This window comes from Hypomesus transpacificus, chromosome 3, assembly GCF_021917145.1.
Source record: "Hypomesus transpacificus isolate Combined female chromosome 3, fHypTra1, whole genome shotgun sequence".
NCBI lineage: Eukaryota > Metazoa > Chordata > Actinopteri > Osmeriformes > Osmeridae > Hypomesus > Hypomesus transpacificus.
In genome coordinates, this window is record NC_061062.1 from 4,302,023 (window position 1) to 4,323,665 (window position 21,643).

Sequence of the window (21,643 nt, forward strand, 5' to 3'; positions counted from 1 at the left end):
TTAGAACAAACGGCAAACATCGGCATCGATATTATAGAAAATTACAATCTGTATGTGCAGTCTAAATGTGACTTTACAGTACAGATGTGTGACGGATGGGGACGAGGTGAGCGCTCACTGTCGGCGTGCTGCTGTCTCAGGTGAGCCTGCTCTCTCTCCAGGTCTCTCTCAGCCCGTCTCTGCTCAGCCTGGATCTCCTGGCGCAGGCTCTCCACGTAGCTCTGCTGCTCCTCCAGTCTCTGCCTGGGGAGAGGCCCCTCGCTGGGGGCTAGCCCGGCACCAGGCTGACCCTGGAGGTCACCTCCAACACTGTCGACAAACGACACACAAAAGTATCACATGTTAAATACCTGTTTGTAATAAAATTAAATACACTTAAGTATCGTTTACATTGTATAAAATACAATTTAACAAATGTAAATAGACAATTACAGACACTTTGGTACAATAAGTGCTGCTACCTTTTATTACTAGGATACAGAAATATCGGATGATTTCAACAGATCTCCTAAACAAACATTTTGACGAATCTACGGACCTTACCAAAGAGCTGTTTGAGGTTAGATGCCTGTAGCCTTAAGGATTTGCATGATAAAGACCTGGGAGGCTAGTGTGGTTGCCTGGCAGGGTTTACAGGACTGTTCCTGTTGTTGAGTTTAACACAGCGTTCTGTGCTGTAACTAAGCAACGGCCGAGTCTGTCCTGTAAACAACAAACCGTGTTGTTCCAGGAGAGACTGAAGTGAGCTCTTTACGTTCCCTCCCTTTCTTTCGCCCTCATTTCCCCTCAGAATCGTCTCTCGCCCTCATTTCTCACTCTCTCTTCTTTGAGAGCGTTATGCCTGAAGCCTTAGTTCCACAGTATCTAGCGCAAGTACAGCACATCAAATATGTACGGCCTAAATGCCTTAGGTTATTTGAAAGCCATACATTATGAGCCGTACACAGGCACACTGCATTGTCTTCTCCTAGATTTTACCTGGAATCCGAGGTGAGGGTTTGGAGGTCACCGTAGCTGCAGGTCAGCGCTCCCTCACTGGCCTGCGGAGGGGACGATCAAACGCCGTCATCCTCAAACGCAGCTTCATCCTCATGACAATCATCCTCATCATCCACATCCTCAAATCTCATTTGTTTGGCTGATTGTTGTGATTTTGCAATGGCCTGGCCATGGGGATGTCACCACCAGTGCTGCCTCGGAAGAATACCTACCCTTCTCCGTTCTCTGAGGACGGCTGCCTCTTCTGGGTGGTTGAAGCGGAACTTGTGGACTCCTCCCAAAGTGATCACTGACCCTACAGACACACAGAGAGCATCGGATACAGCACTGTTACTATAGACACACACAGACCATCAGATACAGCACTGTTACTATAGACACACAAAGAGCATCAGACACAGCACTGTTACTACAGGCAGAGAGAAAGAGAGGGTGATAGAGAGAGTGTGAGAAAGGTCGAGTGAGGGAGAAAGAGAGAGGGAGTGTGGTCTGTGTGACCTCTGACCTTGTGCCAGTCTGCAGGGCTTGGTGACCTCCCTGTTGTTGACCATGCAGGCGCTCCCTGGCAGCGGCCTGAGGGTCACGACCCCGCCCTGGTTCTCCACCTCACAGGTGGCGCCGCCCTGCAGCACTGGAGAGGAAACATTCAGCCGTTACTTATGGTTACTTTCCTCTTTAAACATGCAAGTGAATTGAGCAACTATGATCATATACTCTAGACCTCTGTTGTTACTTCGGGCAATGACTTTGTGTACAAATATATATGTCACATTAGGCTGGACTGAAAAGGCCAGGAGAGCCGTATTTGTCACTCTGGATGAAAGCTGAGTTAATAAGCTGTAGTGTATATGAGAGTACAGATCACATGCCTGTTTGAGGCTCCTCCAGTGGGGTCTGAGGGCCGATGAGAGTCACGCCCTCCTGCAGCCAAGAGGTTCACATGTCAGCATTGAGAGGAGACCACACACACACACGCATACATGAGGTGAGGGTTTACTAAAACATACATCGATCGACTGTTATCACACAGGACATCGTCACAGCGCTCTCCAGCTAGTCCGTTAGGGAAGAAATAGGGGAGTCATTTGAAAGCGAGTTGAACAGGAGAACACAAACTCCCAGGGGGCCGTTGCTCTTAACATACAGGAAGTGGTGTAAGGCTCAGGCCTGCGGGCATTCTTGACATGGTCAGAAAACAGGAGAGCCGGCCGTCCCCAAAGCCCCTACTACTTTACCCATTAGAGGAGAGAGGACGACACCGGACAGCGAAGGGAGGAGAGAGGACGATACAGGACAGCGAAGGGAGGAGAGAGGACGACACAGGACAGTGAAGGGAGGAGAGAGGGAGACACAGGACAGCAAAGGGAGGAGAGAGGACGACACAGGACAGCGAAGGGAGGAGAGACACGAGGACACAGGACAGTGAAGGGAGGAGAGAGGACGACACAGGACAGTGAAGGGAGGAGAGAGGACGACACAGGACAGTGAAGGGAGGAGAGAGGACAACACAGGACAGTGAAGGGAGGAGAGAGGGAGACACAGGACAGCAAAGGGAGGAGAGAGGACGACACAGGACAGCGAAGGGAGGAGAGACACGAGGACACAGGACAGTGAAGGGAGGAGAGAGGACGACACAGGACAGTGAAGGGAGGAGAGAGGACGACACAGGACAGTGAAGGGAGGAGAGAGGACGACACAGGACAGCGAAGGGAGGAGTGACTCGAGAACACAGGACAGCAAAGGGAGGAGTGACAGGAGGAAAAAGAAAGAAAGAACGCACCTCGTCTCACAAGTTCTGTTTTGTTTTATGTCGGAGCAGGACGCAGAGACAGAGAGAAAGAAGAGCAAGGAGGAAGTGTCTAGCAGAGGGAACAAAGAAGGTCTCAGTCAGGCAGCTCAACTTCACCAAAGCAGGACAGAAGTTTGAGGTATAGCAGTATATATAGTAGCATCATCAAGGTATAAATAGAATGCGAGTTGGCTGCATGTCTCATTAACGTTAATACCGATGTGCAGTGTGTACTGCATGTTTGAGTGTACTGCATGTTTGAGTGTGTGCGTGCACTGTGCATTTGACTGTGTGTGTGTTCTTGCTTGCTGGGGCATACTGTGTGTGTACTGTATGTCTGACTGCGTGTGTGTGTGTGAGCGTGTGTGTACCCTGAGATGGTAGAAAGTGACCCCAGTGCTGAGGACGTCTCTGTCTAGTGTGACAAGGTGGGGCAGCAGGGAGTGGACGAGGAAGCCAGCCCTGTCTCTGTTAATGTCAACACTGTACTTCTCCAGCAGCTCCTGCTTGTCCCGCCAGCTCTCTGACCAGTCCTTAGTGAGCTGCTCCACCTGGACAAACACACACACACACACACAGGAGTGTCAGGGGTGTGTCTGTGGTGTGTTATGGAACAGCGAGATGTTTCAGGGAGCTTGTCAGGCATGTTCAGTCACCTTGAGCTCGTTCTGCAACACGATATCAGAGAGGTTTCCATCCCTCTCGTCGCTCAGGGATGGACTGGGGTTACGCTGCGGGGGGGAAGGACACGTACGATTGGTCAACTCTGACCGCCAAAAGTATGAAGGGACAACCAGCAGCAGAGTGTAGAGTGTGTGATTCACAGTGTGTGGTTCATAGTGTGTGGTTCACAGTGTGTGGTTCAGAGTGTGTGGTTCAGCAGCATGTGGTTCAGTAGCGTGTAGTTCATAGTGTGTGGTTCATAGTGTGTGGTTCACAGTGTGTGGTTCATAGTGTGTGGTTCACAGTGTGTGGTTCAGAGTGTGTGGTTCAGCAGCATGTGGTTCAGTAGCGTGTGGTTCAGTAGTGTGTGGTTCAGTAGTGTGTAGTTCATAGTGTGTGGTTCATAGTGTGTGGTTCAGTAGCGTGTGGTTCAGTAGCGTGTGGTTCCTGGAGGAACAGCCTACCATCTCGAAGCTGAGCAGCATGCTCTTCAGACGGTCGATCTCCTGGCGCAGCTCCCTGATCAGCCTCACACTGGCCTCCTGCAGCAAGCACACAACAATGGAGCAAAGGAGCACAACAAACCCCAGTGAAACACAACACAGCAGAGAAGTACACGTCACACTCACAACACACACGATAGTGTTCCTACAATTTTCTTTGGGATCAATAAAAGTACCTACCTACACACACACACACACACACACACACACCCACGTCTCCAGAGCATGTACCTCATTGACGCGGGGCTTGTTGACAATGTTCCTAGCATGGGCTGCGTAGCGTAGCGTGCTGAGAGTCTCATTGTAGCTGGAGCCGGAGGGGGAGACAGCTGCAGCACACAGGAAGTCGTCATGACACACAGGAAGTAGACACGACACACAGGAAGTAGACACGACACAGGAAGTAGTCATTACATAGAAGAAGTCATCATTACAAACACCGGTTTTGTTACACACAGGAAGTAGTTGTTACAGAGAACAAGTCATCATTACCACAGGGAGAAGTCATTACACACACATGACTGACAGCATGGGGTACAACCAACACTGGGGTCAAACTGTTAGGAGGTCCAGTTCCTTACTGGCGATCATGATGGTCTTGGAGTTTCCTCCCAGGCTGTCCTTCAGCAGCCAGGTGAGGACCGAGTCTCTGTAGGGGATGAAGCAGTGCCTCCTCCCCCCCCCTCCTCCCCCACCTCCTCCCCCAGACAGAGAGCTGGCCTGGCTGCCCATCACGCTGGCCTCCCCCTCACTGGCCACGCTGTTGATGCTCTGGCTGCTGCTGGACATCTGGGAGTTCTGGGCTGAGGCGGGAGGGGGGGGGGGGTAAGAAGAGAGACAGGAACAGTACCGTTAAGCGAGGCGTCCACAGGTACTGGAGGCAGAGCAGAAATGGTGAACGTGAGCGGTCGCCATTCCCATTCGACAGTGTTCGCATGCAATCCTGCCTCGGCCCATACTCTGTCCATATGTTCATCCCATGACCCCTCCCCCCGTGTTTACCCAGGGCAGAGATGACGATGCCCAGGGTGACCAGGGACTTGTTGATGTTGGATCCTTCCGTCAGTCTGTCTCTGCAGTAGTGGGGGTCGGCTCTCTCACTGTCAAACACAGACCCGGACGTCAGTTCAACAGAACACTACAGAGGTGTTCCACAGTTCATCCACTAGGGGGCAGCTGGGCTCAAGGACAACGCAGACATCTTCCGGGAGGTTTCGGAAATGTCTGCTTTCACAATGACGCACATCTGTTGCGTTGAAGGAGTGCAAGATTATTTACAACTGATACACAATTGACAACAAAACAATGCAAAGTTGCTGTTACGATCCCATCTTCTACAGAGTCAAAGCCATCACAGACGCAAAGGTTGAACCAGACCGTCACGCCCCACCTACCTCCCAGCTAGGTCCACCAAGTTGATCTTACTGACGATCTCAGAAGGCAGGTTGTTCTCCAGAATAGCCTGTAGAAGACACACAATCACCATCAAACACTCCACCTCCGCCAATACGCTGCTACCCTCGGTCATGGGCTCTGGCTCCGGCAGACGGGAGCCCTGATTGGTGGGGGGGTGAGGGCGTGACCTGGGTATACTGGATGGTGAAGATGGCATGGGAGCGGCTGCTGGCATCGTGGATGTGGGTCGCCGCGGTGATGCGGTTGGCGATGCCCTCCTCGAGAAGATCCACGGCCCGCCTGTAGTCTGATGCCGTGTGTTGAGAAAGGTCTGACACACACACACATGTACACACACACACACACACGTACACACACATAGCGCATTTACAATATGTATGCTACAGAAAGTCTTCCTTAAATGCAGAGTCAGTACGAATGTGGACCGAACAGCACTGAGCTTAACGACGACTCATTCGGAATTCTGATGGGCGCATCCGAAAATGGGTGCAGTCGTGCGCATTTGTGTCTTCAAGAGAATTGAGTCTCATCCAATTTCAAATTCACACACATATATTCGAGGGTGACTGGAACCGTGAGCAAGCAAGGTCCCTTGACAAGACTCGTGAATGTGAAGATGGGGGGGGCGGGGGGGGGGGGGGGGGGGGCAAGCTGGGGCCAGTTGTACTGTCAGAGGGGCCAGTTACATTAAACCTTATTGTTGTCGTATCGTTTACTTCACCGCATTGCAGGCATCAACAGGCAAAGGGCCGTGTTTATAATGATTCAGACTCTACATTTAGGGCGGCCGCAAAGGGGTGCAAGGTTGTCGTCACAGGGGCACTTGATATGAAGAGCCAGCAGGGGGTGGCTATCTCCAGCTCTGCTCCCTGGAGATCCAGCTCACTGCAGCTCACAGTGGAAAATATCTGACAATGAGTTGGCTTCCTCTACCGAGGTGAATCAGATTTAGAGTTCCTCACAGCTCATCACACACCCGACACACACACACACACACTCATCCAAACCTCACACCGTCTTCACACACACTCCGCTAAACCTCACGTCATCCCGCACACTCATAACCCTCACAGTATCATCACACACGCACGCACACACACGCAACAGTTGAGAGAGTGTTATCACTAACACACGCGGTGCCTCCAGCCAATCCAGTAGAACTTGGTACGACAAAAGTTCGAAGAATGTGTCCGATTTCCAGTTTAGACCGGAAGTCTAAAGCAGGAGACGACCTCGAGCAGAATCCCCGGCGTCTCTCCGGCCGGGGGGGGGACCTGCGGAGGGAGCAGGAGCAGCAGGAGCAGCAGCAGCAGCAGCAGCAGCGCGGCCCAGTCTCCTCAGTGTTTACAGAGCATGCACTCCCATGTGCTGCTGGTCACCACAAGGAAGTGACGTCACTTCCTCAGGCCCTTCGGGGATTTCTCCTGATGCACAGACAATGGGGGGATGTAGGGCCCGCATGAAGAAAGGAGGGAAGAAGGGGGTGGACGATGGAGTGAAGGGGGGGGGGGGGGAGAGAGAGTGTGGGAGAGAAAGAGAGAGAGAGAGAGCAAGAGATAGCCTCAGAGAAAAAGAGAGAGAGGGAGAGCGAGCGAGAGAGCGAGAGCCAGTACCTAGGTTGCGGCCAGCATTGCACTGCTAGATGTAATCAAAGCCCAGAACAAAGTCTGCCCTGACCACATGCCCCTCGGAATGACCTCTACACCCAAACAACACCCAAACGCAACCACACACACGCCGCCACTGTACCAAAACGCCTCCGACCACGGAGACAGAAACATACCTAAACACGTCATGAACTGAACAAGGGACTTGGCTTGGAAATGTGGAGAAGAAATGGCTGTCCTGCGGCAAGACTTTCAGGCGAGTTTCTCCCTACGCAGCGCCGCCCTGTGGCTGGGCCGGGGTAGTGCGGCGGACTCACCCTGGACGTAGGGGCCCTTCTCTGGGTGCTCCCTGACCCTCAGAGAGGCCCTCTTCTTCTGGTCCCCACCTCCGAGCAGGTCCCGCACGCGCTCATTATAGATCTCCAGGAAGCTAGAGCGAGAGAGAGAGAGAGAGAGAGAGAGAGAGAGAGAGAGAGAGAGAGAGAGAGAGAGGTAGAGAGGTAGAGAGATATGGAATGAGAGTGTTCTATCATGCTATTGGATCCCAGGATGTTTTGCTGTCACTCTGGCATCAGCAGGCAGAGATCCGGAGGTGCTAACACGAACGAGTGGCGAACGAGTGAGCGACAAACAACATCTTCACCCTGAAACAGGACAGAAGCGGTGGAGGAGAGCGGCGGGGGGGGGGGGTCCGCTTACCTGACCTCAACCCGACTGGAGCTCTGTCCGTCTGGGAAGCTGCCCTCCGATCTGAACAGGCCCTGGGGGAAGACGAGAGGGAGGAGGTCAGGTGATGTTGAACGCACTGACCGTATCCAGCTGACCGTGTCTGCTGTCCGGGTCTCGGGCCGTCCACTCACCTGACAGATCCTGGGGGTCAGACCCATGGAGTCCTGGAGAGAGAGAGGAGGAGGGGAGAAATGGAGAGCACAGGAGAAGTGGAGAGAGAAGAAGAGGAGAGGAGAAGAGAGAGAGAGCAGAGAAGAATCATTGACTGCATTGAAAATGTATGACCCTCCGTGACCCTGTACCTTCCCAGGAAAGAGATGCCCTTGGGGCCTCACTCACCGGGGTGCCCATCATGGTGTAGGTCTTCCCAGTGCCTGTCTGGCCGTAGGCAAACAGACACACGTTGTATCCTGCCGACGCTCCGGACAGAACCGACACACCCAGGTCCTGGAACACCTGCAGACACACACGCACGCACCCAAAAGCAGCCAATCAAAACAAAGGCTAGAGAAAAGCAATGGGGCCAGTGCGTTGAGCAAGAGGTCTGAAAAACCAGAGCGCCGTGTGAGTGGGTGTCCAGTGTGTTTATCTGCTGTGTTGGGTCTGATCCAGAGCCAGCCCCAGCCAGAGGAACGAGACCAGCCACAGCATTGAGGAGAGTGAGATCTGATCAAGGGCCAGCCACAGCAACGGCTGCTTTCTGCTGAGGTGTTTGGGTAAGGAACAGGGAGGACAGTTAATACTGAGAGTAAACACCCCAGTGAAGCAAGGAGGGTGTGAGAGAGAGAGCGAGAGAGCAAGAGAGTGAGAGAGAGAGAGAGAGAGAGAGTGTGTATGTATAAACATTTCTTGGGCCTAAAACTTCAACAGCTCCTTCAGGAGTGTGATGGACAGAGATCAGGTCTAGAGGAGGTTCCATCTGTTCCCGAACCACTTTTGTCCTCCTGTTGTCCTACCCCCTCCCCCCCTGCCTGGGGGAGGCCGGGCAGAGGCGACCTCAGCCCTGGGCCAGGCTCCTGGCCCTCCACCCAGGCCCCAGCTTCAGGCCTCAGGGTCCAAGCAAACACATGCCAGTCCTGGCAGGAGGAACCTGATCCAGGCCAGAGCCCCAGACGCAGCACATTCTCTCCCAGGAGCACGGCCCTTACACGGGGAAGGGGGGGAGCATTAGAGGGGGGGAGCCTCGAGGGGTCTGGGAAAACCTGCGAGGAGAAGGAGAGGAATGCTCTCCAGCACCCAGGGTCACACAGGCTCAAACACAGCCGCCCCCCCCTCGCTTCCATGCCCCTTACCCCTCCAGCGGAACGGGATCGGAGTTGAACTGGATCAACAGAACTCAGCACAGAGGAGGCGTCGGGCTCGGATGCAGCCTGAAAGCCTTGACGAAAAGCCCCAAACCCCATTAGACGATAGCGACGACACCAAGGTGGTCGTTTTGGCGAGACCTGCCTCGAGGGATCGTCAGCGTGGTGGTAATAAACAGGATCAACTGGTCTCTGTCTGCTAGGACGGTCAATATTGACCCAACCAGGTGCCGGGCCTTCACACACTAGCTTATATCTGACTCGGCTTATCTGACTGATCTACACAAACCACCACAGAGGCACCACCACATTGAGGAGTGTGACTAGGCAGTGTGTGTGTGTGGGGCACGTGTGCACATTCTGTGTGTGCGTGCATGTCAATGTTGTGTAGTAGTAGTATGTATTTGACAGTGTGTGTGCGTGCGTGTGTGTGTGTGCGTGTGTGTAAGGCCTGTGTGAATGCTCAGACAAAGCCTTTCCTTTACAGTACCGTCCAGTTTTAGGGTCAGACTTGCTACCAGACGGATCCAGTTGGAACCCCCCCCCCTCCCACCAGTCTCAGTGGTGACTAAAGGCTCACCCACAAAGAAAAGGGGCATCCCGCCCCCACCCCCCCCTTCCCCCCCCCCCCCCCCCCCCCCCCCCCCCCCCCACACCCCACCTCCTCGCACTAGTTAAAACACGGACATAACCAGGGTCTCTGTCATCAGATAGTCAATAGAGACCTTGTTAAAAATGCCCTCTCTAAATCACCCGGGCGGGGGTGTGTGGGGGGGTTGGTGGTGGGGGGTATGGGAAGGGCCTGGCGCCCGAGGAACCAGTAGCACCAGTTTGTGCTAATCCTTCTTCTGCTCTTGATCTCTCAGACACAACAGACAACCTGGTTTAGACCTTTGCACAGAGGGCTGCCCCATTCAGAGAGAGAGAATGGTCCTTCACGCTGAGAGAGTTGTCCTCCTGAGTGAGCGATAGAGAGAGACAGAGACAGAGAGTTGTCCTCCTGAAAGAGAGAGAAAGAGGAGAGAGGAGAGAGAGAGAGTTGTCCCTCAGAGCGCTGGACAGATCCACCCGCTCTCTTCACTGTCCTCCCTCATTAAATCCATACTGCGTCATCTGTGTCACCGTGTGTAGGGCTTCATAGTCAGCCACTGAGAAGACAATGGGACTAGCTTCACACAACCTACTTTCACAGCGCAAAGGGGAGGGGACCATGAACATTTAGGCAGGATGCTGGGTAACGTAGGTTCTGTTGTTGAGCAGAGCCAGGCAGGGGGGCAGGGGGGGGGGTCAGCCAGGAGGCTGAGGGTGGCCTCGGACAAAACGATCGTCCGAAAACAACCATACAGACTAAATACTCCTATCAACAGGATGACCGCTGTCATCAGTGGCCCTGTGTGTGTGTGGCGTGTGTGCACTCGTGTTACTGTGTGTTACTGTGTGAGATTGTGTTTGAGTGTGTGTGCGCGTGCTTGCAAGTGAGCATGCATGTGTTTTGAGTATGCGCGCATGCCGTTTTCAGCCAGCCCGCAGGAAACGGCACCCTCAAACAAAGACTGGAAGACCGTGGAACTGCCTTCCTCCTCCACCACGCACCGCAAACACAGCCCGCCAGGCTGACAACGAGAGAGCAAGGGAACAATCTAGAACGATTCCTGGCCGCCAGAAAACTCCCGGCCCAAACCATTGGCGGAAGAGGGGAGAGGGGAACCTGCAGGTTCGGTTTGGGGGGGGGGGGGGGGGGGGGGGGGGGGGGTCTCGAGGGTCCGGAACTGGGTCAGTCCGCCCAGGGGTCAGACGTGGAGCAAGTCGGGACAGACCCTCTGGGACAGAAGCTGCGTGACGTCTCCTGATAAACAGGGAGCAGGGGTCTGGAGCGGGAGATGGGGGGTCTGGAGCGGGAGATGGGGGGTCTGGAGCGGGAGATGGGGGGTCTGGAGCGGGAGATGTGGGGCCAGATAAAACCCGCTCTGTTGTTAAACAAGAACACGTTTTACAGGGAGGGCCTCAACTGTGGCCTGTCAGAGCAGGGGAAGAGAGAGAGGAGGAAGGAGAAACAGAGAGAGAGACAGAGAGAGCGAGAACGTGAAGAAACAGTGAGAAAGAGAAGAGAAAATGGAGAGAAAACAGAGTAAGAGGAAAGAGAGAGAGAGAGAGAGGCAGATGTAATGTTTCAGTTAAAGGCTCAGTCCTCTAATCACTCTGTAGGAGACTCTAGTGGCTGGCTGATTCATGTGGCCAGCTCCACACCAACTCCTGGAAAACTCCTTACGTACGTGTGCGTGTGCGTGCGTCCCTGGTGTGTGCGCAGGCGTGCGTGTGTAGTGTTGTCAGGGATACACTACACACTCGCCAAGGCGAGTGCAGAAGCCACAGTTGAAAATACCAACGCTGTGCTGACGTGATGCAAAAACCTCAGGTTCACTGTTCCGTCACCCAGCCCACTTGGGGAGGGGAGTGCGGAGAGGTGGGTGGGGGTCCCACTTTGAGAGGGAGTCACTTGGGTCTGAGCAGGGGCTTAAGTACGGCTCAGTGGTGGAGTCTTTGGCTGCCGCTTTAGAGATGGCAGGTTCAAATCTCCCTGGATCAAAGTGTCTTCGAAACGAACCCATGAGTATCATAACGTGTCGGAAAAGCAACACGCATGCTGCTGTCCACCATCAGACTTTGGACTTTCTTTGATTTCTCACTCTCTACCTGTCTGCCTCTCTCTCTCTCTGCATCTGTCCCCGTCTGTCTCTCTGTCCTGCTCCCAGAGCGGAACAGCTGCACCAGACCCAGAGGGTCGTTGGTTCCCGTCCCAAACTTTCCATCTGGGTTAGACAAACACCACAGCCGGGTCCGCAGCATAACCAAGCACTGCCGTTCAAGCTCCAGAAACACGTCACTCGGGGATCCTGCTTTCGTGATGCTTCCTACAGCACCACAGCTAGGACCCAGAGGAAATGGGGAGAGAGAAAGAGAGAGAGAGAGAGACGGGAGAAGAGAGTGAGACAGAAGGACAATCAACAGAGAGGGACAGAGGACGTTTGTTGGCACCAGTTCAACAGTGCTCTCATTTGTCATACTTTTACAGCATTTCTAGGTCAGATTAGCATGGGAGGGGAGGGAGGCGGGGGAGAGAAATAGAAGGGGGAGGGGGAGTCAAACAGATAGGCTGCTCTTCATTTATCACGCCTACCTTCACATGGGAGAACCAGAGAGAGAGAGAAAGAGAGAGAGAGAGCGGAAGGACGGAAGATAGGCGGAGAGAGGGGCGAAGAGAGACAGCGAGAGAGAGAGAGTGAGAGAGTGGGGGTGGACCCTTTTTCACTAAGCTCTCCAAACCCCCCAACTGTTGCAGAAACAGACAGGGGGCAAAGGCAAAGGCTAGACGTAAAACAAATAAACACAGCCATATCTGGAGAGACTGGTATGCTGCACCCCTAGGAGAGGGGGAGGGGAGGAGGGGGAGGAAAGGAGGAGAGTAGGAGGAGGAGGAGAGTAGGAGGAGGAGGAAGAGGAGGAGGAGGAGAGGTGGGGAGGAGGAGGGAGGGGAGGAGGAGGGAGGGGAGGAGGAGGAAGAAGAGGAGGAGGAGGAGGAGAGAGCAGTGGTATTTGCGACAGAACTGGGGAGGGAATGACTTCCACAGGCTTCAGACGGATGAGAGCTGGAGGAAATATGGCCAGGGCATGTGTACAGTCCCCCCTCCCTGACTACCTGTGTGCAGGCCAAACCACCTCAAAGACCTTCCCTCTATTCCTGTTCCTCCACTGGTCAAACTGCTGGGAGCCACTGACGTTCTCCCTGCATCATCTGGGCTTAAAACAAATACATTTGGCTGCCGTCGCCGGAAAAAAAGTAGCTTGATAAGATTTCGTACAAAAATGTGTACACTGAGGTGTAGAGTTTTTGCAGTGTGGTGAGGTGAGTGTGGATAACCCTTGCAGGGAGCAGGAGAGTCAGGCCTCAACACTCTGCTCTGTCTCTGCACGGCTCCAACGACACAAAGAGCATGATCAGGTCACACACTGGGTCGACAGAGAGAGAGAGAGACAGACAGACACAGAGAGAGAGAGAGACAGACAGACAGAGAGACAGAGACAGAGAGAAAGAGAGAGTGAGAGAGACAGACAGAGAGATAGAGAGACATAGAGAGAGAGAGAGAGAGAGAGAGAGAGAGAGAGACAGAAAGACGGAGAGGGAGAGAGAAAAGGAGACATCGAGAGAGAGAGGGGGAAGAACATTAAAATCCAGCAGGCTGACTTCATTTGGTAATGAAAACCAGCATTGTGTTCCAGATCGTCTCCAGTGACGTGTTTGGCCTGAAATGTTGAAGCGAGGAGAGATGACTTAGTAGGGCAGCTGGGTTTCTGGCTCAGTGGAGTAGGGGGGGATGTAGCTCTGGGGACCCCCAACCCTTCCCCTCCTCCAGCCCTGGAATTCTCTCCCTCTCTCTCTCCTTCCCTCTCCCTTTCCCTCCTCCTCTCTCTTTCACTCCATCCAACTCTCTTCCTATCCCTCCCTCTCTCAAACCATCCCTCCTCCTCCCTCTCTCTATCCCTCCCTACTAACTCCTTGTTTCTCCACCTCCTTCTCTTCTGTATGCCAGATTGTGACCAGTTCCCATGTCAATATCCATGATGCTGCCAGTCCTTCGACCACTACAGCCATTAGTGAAAGTGGAGAGAGTGAACTCAGAGAGAATGATGCAGTAAGTAAACACATGTAAAGACCAACTGAGGGAGCAGTTAACCAGAGACTTACTGAGGGAGCAGTTACCAGACCTCCTTTCTCTCTCCTGCAACTTAACCAGCTGGCTCCAATCAGGAAATACAGCTTGTCTCTGTTCCAAGGCCCTACCCCAACTCCCTCCCTCCTCGCTTGGGGCTGCCCTCGCCTCTCCTCCACCTCTCCTCTCCTCCCCCTGCCTCTCCTTCACCTCTCCTCCCCTGCCTCTCCTCCACCTCTCCTTTCCTCCCCCTGCCTCTCCTCCCCCTGCCTCTCCTCCACCTCTCCTCTCCTCCCCCTGCCTCTCCTCCACCTCTCCTCTCCTCCACCAGCCTCTCCTCTCCTCCCCCTGCCTCTCCTCCCCCTCTCCTCTCCTCCCCCTGCCTCTCTTCCACCAGCCTCTCCTCTCCTCCACCTCTCCTCTCCTCCCCCTGCCTCTCCTCCACCTCTCCTCTCCTCTCCTCCCCCTGCCTCTCCTCCACCAGCCTCTCCTCTCCTCCCCCTCTCCTCTCCTCCCCCTGCCTCTCCTCCACCTCTCCTCTCCTCCACCTCTCCTCCTCCACCTCTCCTCCTCCACCTCTCCTCTCCTCCACCAGCCTCTCCTCTCCTCCACCAGCCTCTCCTCTCCTGGGCTGGAGCAGACGGATGTGCGTTGGAGGACTGGGCTCTCTGTCGCTCTCAGGACCAGATGCAGACCAGGTGGGAGATACCAGTCAGGCCTCAGACCTACTTCTCCTTCAGCTCCTCCTCGATACCAGAGGACAGAACAAAACTCGAAAAATACCAACTGTAGAACAATAAAGTGTGTGTTTATAATGCTGGGGCAAGCATAGCTGCTAATGCCATTAAGTGCTCTCAAGCTGTGCTGGCACAAACTGCTATCTGCCTAGCATTTACATACAAACTGTACCGCTGTTGAAGTCTCCCCCGTCAATGCCAACGGCTTCATCCGAATGTCACTTAACAATGTTTGTCGTCACTGTCCCCAGAATTGTGCAGCTTCTGTGACGTGGGGCTGGTCAAAGCCCAGCTTGTCTATCAGCGTCTGTGTGGAATCTCTGTTCACACTGAGACAGGCCTGGAAAAGAGGTCAGCCATGATACGGCAGCCCCTTCGCCCTCACCGCCACTCCCCCCCCATCCCTTGCCTGTCTTGGGCCACCAGAGGAATGTCTCTGGCTGTCACCAGGACACTGTGACTGGGCAGAACTGAGGGAGGGAGGGAGGGAGGGGAAAGTGCTGCGCTGCTGTCTCTTCCGTGTGTAGGCTGTCACAGCTTGGTCTTTCTGTGCCACACACAAAGACAGCTCTGAGGAGGAGGGAGGGACAGCAGACAAAGACTGCAACACATCAGAGCTCAGCCTGGGCGCACTCTCTCTCTGTCGCTCTCCTTCTCTCTGTATTTCTCTATCCTTCTCTCCTTTTCTCTGCATGGACAGGCCACAGTATAGGCCCACTCTCTCTCACTCCTTCTCTCTTTCACTCTCCCTCTCACTATCCCACTCTCTCTCTCTCTTTCTGTTTCTGTGTCAGTGTCACTCTCTCAGTCTTATCTCAAACACAAATCTTTAACAATAATCCAAGTTTCTGATGCTAAAAATGGAACAACCTCAAGACAATGTATTGCATTGCATGTATTGGAAACCATTTCCTGTGTTGAAGTTTAGAGGGGTGGGGCTTCGTATCTAGTTCCAGCAGCACGCAACCAATCAAAGACACACAATCAGATGTAATCATCCAATCCGAGGGATATGAAAGGACAGTTGCTGATGATAGTGACGCTAGGAAGGAGGCCCATGGAATTCTGGGTAACAGATGGGACTGATATGTAATCCCTTGAGTAGCCATCTGGACCCCCCCCAAAATAATATTCTTGTTTCCCCCAGGGTCCTTCTCTCTATCCAGAGATCCCACCCCCACCCCCAACCCAAAGCTGTTTGTTTTGGACACATTCATGCCAGGTCTCCACCCAGCCGGGCTGGAACACAAGATGAAAACATCCGAATCAAACATCCTCCAGTCCACCCCGCTCCGTTTGAAGCCATCAGGTGTGTGAAGGTCTCACCTCCTCCTGGGAAGCGTGGTGAGGGTCCGCAGGGTCCACGGACCAGTAGCAGTAGTCAAAGCCGAATTCCAGAAGCTTCTCTCTGCCGTCGCTGTGTCCGTCCAGGCGCACCTCCGGCTGGGGAGAGAGGCAGACACACAGAGACACGGCTCAAGCTTGAACAGGTGTGCATGCCCTGGGCTGCCTCAATGTGTTTCCAGGTCAAGTCTAGAGCACATTGAAAAACAACAACCGTTGACCAAAGTGATGTACAGTCAGAGTAGCAAAAGAAGGAGACAAGAACCAAAACCTTCGATGGTAACAGGTGAGGGGGCTTGAACAGGTGTGTTTTTATCTTTATGCTATATCAGTCCAGATAACCTGCACTCAGTTCCCCCATACCGGTTACTCGTCACAAGCAAGACAACAATACGACTGAGTCTCTGGTAACTAACCGGCTGTTTGCTCTGGGCTTGGGCAGGAGAGCCGTCGCCAGGGTATGCATGCCCGGGCATGGCTGTCACTGCAGACAACACGAGCTTTACGGCCACTGAACATCAGGCCACAAACACGAGACACTGCCTTGCTCTGCAGTTACCTCAATCCACAATACACAGCCTCTAAGGTCGCCCACCGGAACGTTCCCTCAATCTGTCATTCTTATCATACAGCAGTTGGGTTTTATTGACTGTACTTTTCAAATGGGCTATAGGGTAGATTACCTCTGTAGGCTCTAGTATCTCATTGATATACATATCTGGACAGGAAACAATCCACCACGGTAAGATCTGAGAAACATTCAGGCACACTAAGGTCTAGGACACATTCAAGCACACTAAGGTCTAGGACACATTCAAGCACACTAAGGTTTAGGAAACACTCAGGCACACTAAGGTCTAGGACACATTCAAGCACACTAAGGTCTAGGACACATTCAGGCACACTAAGGTCTAGGTCACATTCAAGCACACTAAGGTCTAGGAAACATTCAGGCACACAAAGGCTTAAATATCCTGTCCTCACAGTCAACTGACTGCACTGCAAGGCTGTGTGTTCAGTACGCCAGCTTTGCTGTCATTCTCTACAATGGACGGCTTAAAGCGAGAGCTCCAGTCCAGATGATGTGCTTAGATGTGGTGTGATTGTGGTCACAGTCAGAGAGTTCCACTTCCCCTCAAACTCCACTAGAAAAGGAAAAAAAAAACTTTTGTCATCTATGACCATGACACCGGGAGGAGTGAAACTTGGAACACGCAAGCTCGCTCACACACACACACTGCAGGGAATGAGCCCTGTAGAAATGGGTTTTCTGCATTTTGACACCTTGTTATCCTGCCTGAGAGCCAGACATGTGACCAGATCAAGGTGAGCGGGGGTCAAGTGCTCACCTCATGCCTGGCCATGGACAGGGGCAGGCCTGCGAGCGATCTGTAGGTTTTAACAATCTGTCTCTCGTTTTTGGTTTGTTTTCCATCCTAATACCCTTTCTCTCTCAACTCTCAACTCTGCTTACTGCCTCCCTCCCTCCCTCCCACGAACTGTCCCACTTTCCAGACATATGTTCCCAAGACCCTGAGGGTCACCAGAGTGGAGATGTTGCAGAGCCCCAAACACAGGACACCACCTGGAGCTGCTCTGCAAGTCTACACCACCTCCCACAGCCCACCCCTCTGTCTGGCTCTCCTCCCCCAGTCTACACCACCTCCCACAGCCCACCCCTCTGCCTGGCTCTCCTCCCCCAGTCTACACCACCTCCCACAGCCCACCACTCTGTCTGGCTCTCCTCCCCCAGTCTACACCACCTCCCACAGCCCACCCCTCTGCCTGGCTCTCCCCCCCCCCCCAGTCTACACCACCTCCCACAGCCCACCCCTCCCCTGGCTCTCCTCCCCCAGTCTACACCACCTCCCACAGCCCACCCCTCTGTCTGGCTCCCCCCCCAGTCTACACCACCTCCCACAGCCCACCCCTCCCCTGGCTCTCCTCAGGTCTACACCACCTCCCACAGCCCACCCCTCCCCTGGCTCTCCTCAAGTCTACACCACCTCCCACAGCCCACCCCTCTGCCTGGCTCTCCCCCCCCAGTCTACACCACCTCCCACAGCCCACCCCTCTGCCTGGCTCTCCCCCCCCAGTCTACACCACCTCCCACAGCCCACCCCTCTGTCTGGCTCTCCCCCCCCAGTCTACACCACCTCCCACAGCCCACCCCTCTGCCTGGCTCTCCTTCCCAAGTCTTAAACATGTCCAACTCTTACTCACTGGCGGTGACAGGAATCTCGTGAAGCTCATCAAACATCCTCTATTTCAAGTTCAAAGAGAGTTAATAAGAATCTTCTGAAGTTAACCAAACTAATTTAATTAAAGTTCAGAGTACACAGAGGGTCATAATGCAGGGCTCCATAGCTGCAGTGCATTGTGGGTTAGTGTTCCTGGGAAGGAGAGGAAGGAGCTTATAACCCAGCTCTGACATCAAAGCTCTGACATCAAAGCTCTGACATCAAAGCTCTGGCATCACAGCTCTGACATCACAGCTCTGACATCACAGCTCTGACATCACAGCTCTGACATCACAGCTCTGACATCAAACATGTCAGCCATTCCACAAAACAGGTGTTTTAAGTACCAGTCGACATTGCTGTGAGCAACTAGATCTCAGTACATTCAGCCTCTTTATAGAGGGTTTTGTCATTGCGTTTGTGTGCACGCGTGTGACTAGGAGGGTGTCTCTGTAGTGACGGGAGGGGTGTGAGGGAGAAAGGGGGGGGTATAATAAACAACAGTGGAACCAAGCAGGAAGTGGCCGGCCCCTACTTGTAAACATCCTGTGTGGCTGAGAGAGATACCCCCTGAATACCCCCACCTCACACACACACATAGATGGCTCTGGGGCCAAACACTGGGAGAAGGGATTTCAGAGTTCAAGGGGCATTGCTCCTGAAACTGTAATTTGACAATAGAGTTTGCGACAGCATGCCTGTGTGGCAATACTCACCTTCACATTCTTGATCCTCACAAACTTCTCCTCCACCTGCACGGCTAGCTTCCCCCCATCCACGCTTTCCCTGTGAGACAGAAGAGAAGGAGGGAGCGAGAGAGAGAGAGAGAGAGAGAGAGAGAGAGAGAGGAGGAGACATGGAGGTTTACACATAAACACACAGTCAAGTACTGGACAAGACGCCTCAGAATCTGGAGCCGTGTTTTCAACTGGGACTATATTATGAGGCAGACTATCTGATACGTTAAGTTTCATTGATCGTTAGTTGACCATGTGAAGAAAACAATACATCTAACTCTAGAGTTGTGCAAAGGCAGCCGAGATGAGTTCTTTATCAAATGAAAACAGCCAGAAACACACACACACGTAGCGAGCGAGAGGGGAAGAGAGAAAGAGACAGTCCACAGAGAATAGGGAGTCAGGTGGCTGAACGGTGAGGGAATCGGGCTGGTCATCTGAACACGTCAGTTCGATTCCCGGCCGAGCTAAAAAAAAATGACGTTGTGTCCTTGGGCAAGGCACTTCACCCTACTTGCCTCGGGGGGAATGTCCCTGTAGTTACTGTAAGTCGCTCTGGATAAGAGCGTCTGCTAAATGACTAAAGTGTAAGTGTAAGTGTAGAATGACTCTGCTGAGGCAGCTTGTGCTCTGTCCAGAACAAAGAATGTGTGTGTGCGTGTATCTTCACGTTCACTGTATCTTACACTCAGTGCGTGTGCAAGGACAACGACAGCTGTGTGTGTTCTCCAGCTGCCGGTCCAGGCATATCTGATGCAACCAAGTGAAATCCCAGCATGCACTGCAGCGTGGGGAGCCGAGTTTAAATCCGAGGCAGTGCTCCCGTGGTCAGAGCTCTGCTGCGACTCTTGGTCAGTATGGAGGACAAGACCCACGACCAGGGACCTCAGCTACCTCCCCCCGTCCCCTCCCCACGTGGGAGTGATTTTACCAGCCAGGGGCCCAGCCCAATACCACAACCCACACACACATCCAAGAACAGGAACCCACCAGCAGGAGAGGAGGACTGGAAAGCGGCAGGGTTGACCGAGGGGGTGTGGGGAGATGGAGAGACCCTGGAAACACTTTTTGTGGGGGGGGAGGGAAACTGAAAATAGCCTACGGCTGTTTCTCAACCGCCGTGGCACGTTGGTAACACATGTAGCAGAGGCCTGGCCTTCTGGAAGCCTCTGTCACACGGAGCACGGCCTGAACGACACCGCACAACACCCTAGGCACACCTCCACAGCCACCATTTCACACAACACGGGTGAGGGAAATAGAGTTCGAAAGAAGCAAACGGTGTCCTACAGCAGGGGCATGCCTGCAACACACATTAACAGTCAGATGGCTGAGCAGTTAGGGAATCGGGCTACTAATCAGAAGGTTACCAGTTCGATTCCCGGCCGTGCCAAATGATGGTGTGTCCTTGGGCAAGGCACTTCACTCCTACTTGCCTCGGGGGAAATGTCCCTGTACTTACTGTAAGACACTCTGGATAAGAGCGTCTGCTAAATGACTAAATGTTATGTAAATGTAACAGCAAAAGACATTCAGGCTATTCAAATGCAACCAGGAAACCAACCTTTTGCATGACAGTGAAGAGCAGTTTCAAAGCTCTTTCAAATGTCTTGTTATGCAAACCACCAGGATGGTAAAAGGGAAAGAAACTGTCACAGTCTCAGGCTGTAAATATTAAACATATTAAAGGGCCGCATAAAAATCTATTGAAAACAACAGTAAATCAGTTACATCTGATGTTATTCTCCCCAGAGCCCAAAGAGCCCTCAGGTGAACATGCTGTAGTAATCTGGCCTAAAAGAGGGGGTGGGGGCCCAAGGGGGTAGGTACCCTGCTAGGCTCTGGCTACACCTCAAGACTGGGCTAGGTTTACTGCGCAGTAAAACAACTATTTCCATGAGAGTTAGCAACACCAGCAATAAAGGCTTACACATTTAGTGACTTCTGGCACAACGGCCTTTATACAGTAGGGATTTTAAAAACATTTTTTTTATATTTGAACTTTTATTTCTTTTTGTATTTTAACCTAATTCCTAATATTTTGGACACTGATCTTTGGATGTATCACTGAGCAATATAATGACCATTGGTTGACAATAACAACTTTATGTTACTTTAATGTAATGATGTTGCCTAATGCATTGAGCAGAGTCAGTGAGATGTGTATACATTGTGCTCAGCAGAGTCAAATAAAGCATCTCACACAAGAAGGCATTACTCAACTGGTTTAAAAGCTCAATCGGTCCTACCCTTACTGTAGCTTATGTCAAGCCTACCAGAACTCTGTGCTTTGTTAAGCGGGTGCACGTTATTGAATGGGTGTTGATCCAAAAGGGCCATTGCCTGCATCTTGTTGTCAAAGCCAAACAATTCCCAAGCATGGCAACATGCTGCCAAATGCAGACGTACTCCAGTACCAGGAGGCTATAGCTGAATCGATCCTTTTTATACGGACGGTTACTGTATTCAACCATTATCCATTCACACAAGATTCACGCTGCTATATTATAATAAAAACCTTACCTTGCGTTGAGAGGACGAACTCGAATCGCTACTTTCACGTTTGCCATGGTAGCTCCTACGACAGATGACTCGTAGACGGTAAAACATACAAGTTCTACCTACACTAACGCGTGCTGACAACAGACTGTTGACATTCCCCCGGTAAAACGGGAAAATCTTTACCGGCCACCATTCAAGCCATCTTTACTGGTGAGATAGCCCGCTTCTGTCCGAGTCTCACCAACAGTCAGCCAGCCGGGAGTTCTGAATGTGAAACTTCCTGCTATACTAGTCGAGAGTGCCTGACACTTGAGCGAGGCGGAGACGCGGGGTGGATTGTGGCATCTGAGATTGTTGACACACT

The 21,643-nt window shown here is 52.7% G+C and overlaps 1 protein-coding gene across 1 annotated transcript in view; it reads right to left on the reverse strand.

Annotated features, from left to right (window-relative positions):
- stard9 (StAR-related lipid transfer (START) domain containing 9) overlaps positions 1 to 21,554 on the reverse strand; it is a 34,494-nt gene extending 12,940 nt beyond the window's left edge. Inside the window, exons 1-20 of the mRNA XM_047047515.1 lie at positions 21,301 to 21,554; positions 18,757 to 18,826; positions 15,783 to 15,899; positions 8,046 to 8,162; positions 7,838 to 7,870; positions 7,677 to 7,738; positions 7,295 to 7,407; positions 5,538 to 5,680; positions 5,349 to 5,416; positions 4,957 to 5,054; positions 4,536 to 4,757; positions 4,186 to 4,283; positions 3,916 to 3,993; positions 3,445 to 3,519; positions 3,160 to 3,339; positions 1,869 to 1,920; positions 1,505 to 1,630; positions 1,212 to 1,294; positions 979 to 1,040; positions 119 to 309 (exon numbers count right to left, since the gene is read on the reverse strand). Coding sequence (XP_046903471.1) covers positions 119 to 309; positions 979 to 1,040; positions 1,212 to 1,294; positions 1,505 to 1,630; positions 1,869 to 1,920; positions 3,160 to 3,339; positions 3,445 to 3,519; positions 3,916 to 3,993; positions 4,186 to 4,283; positions 4,536 to 4,757; positions 4,957 to 5,054; positions 5,349 to 5,416; positions 5,538 to 5,680; positions 7,295 to 7,407; positions 7,677 to 7,738; positions 7,838 to 7,870; positions 8,046 to 8,162; positions 15,783 to 15,899; positions 18,757 to 18,826; positions 21,301 to 21,347 — 2,035 coding nt within the window. The 5' untranslated portion in view covers positions 21,348 to 21,554. The remainder of the gene's footprint in view (positions 1 to 118; positions 310 to 978; positions 1,041 to 1,211; positions 1,295 to 1,504; positions 1,631 to 1,868; positions 1,921 to 3,159; positions 3,340 to 3,444; positions 3,520 to 3,915; positions 3,994 to 4,185; positions 4,284 to 4,535; positions 4,758 to 4,956; positions 5,055 to 5,348; positions 5,417 to 5,537; positions 5,681 to 7,294; positions 7,408 to 7,676; positions 7,739 to 7,837; positions 7,871 to 8,045; positions 8,163 to 15,782; positions 15,900 to 18,756; positions 18,827 to 21,300) is intronic.
- Positions 21,555 to 21,643: the final 89 nt, after the last annotated feature.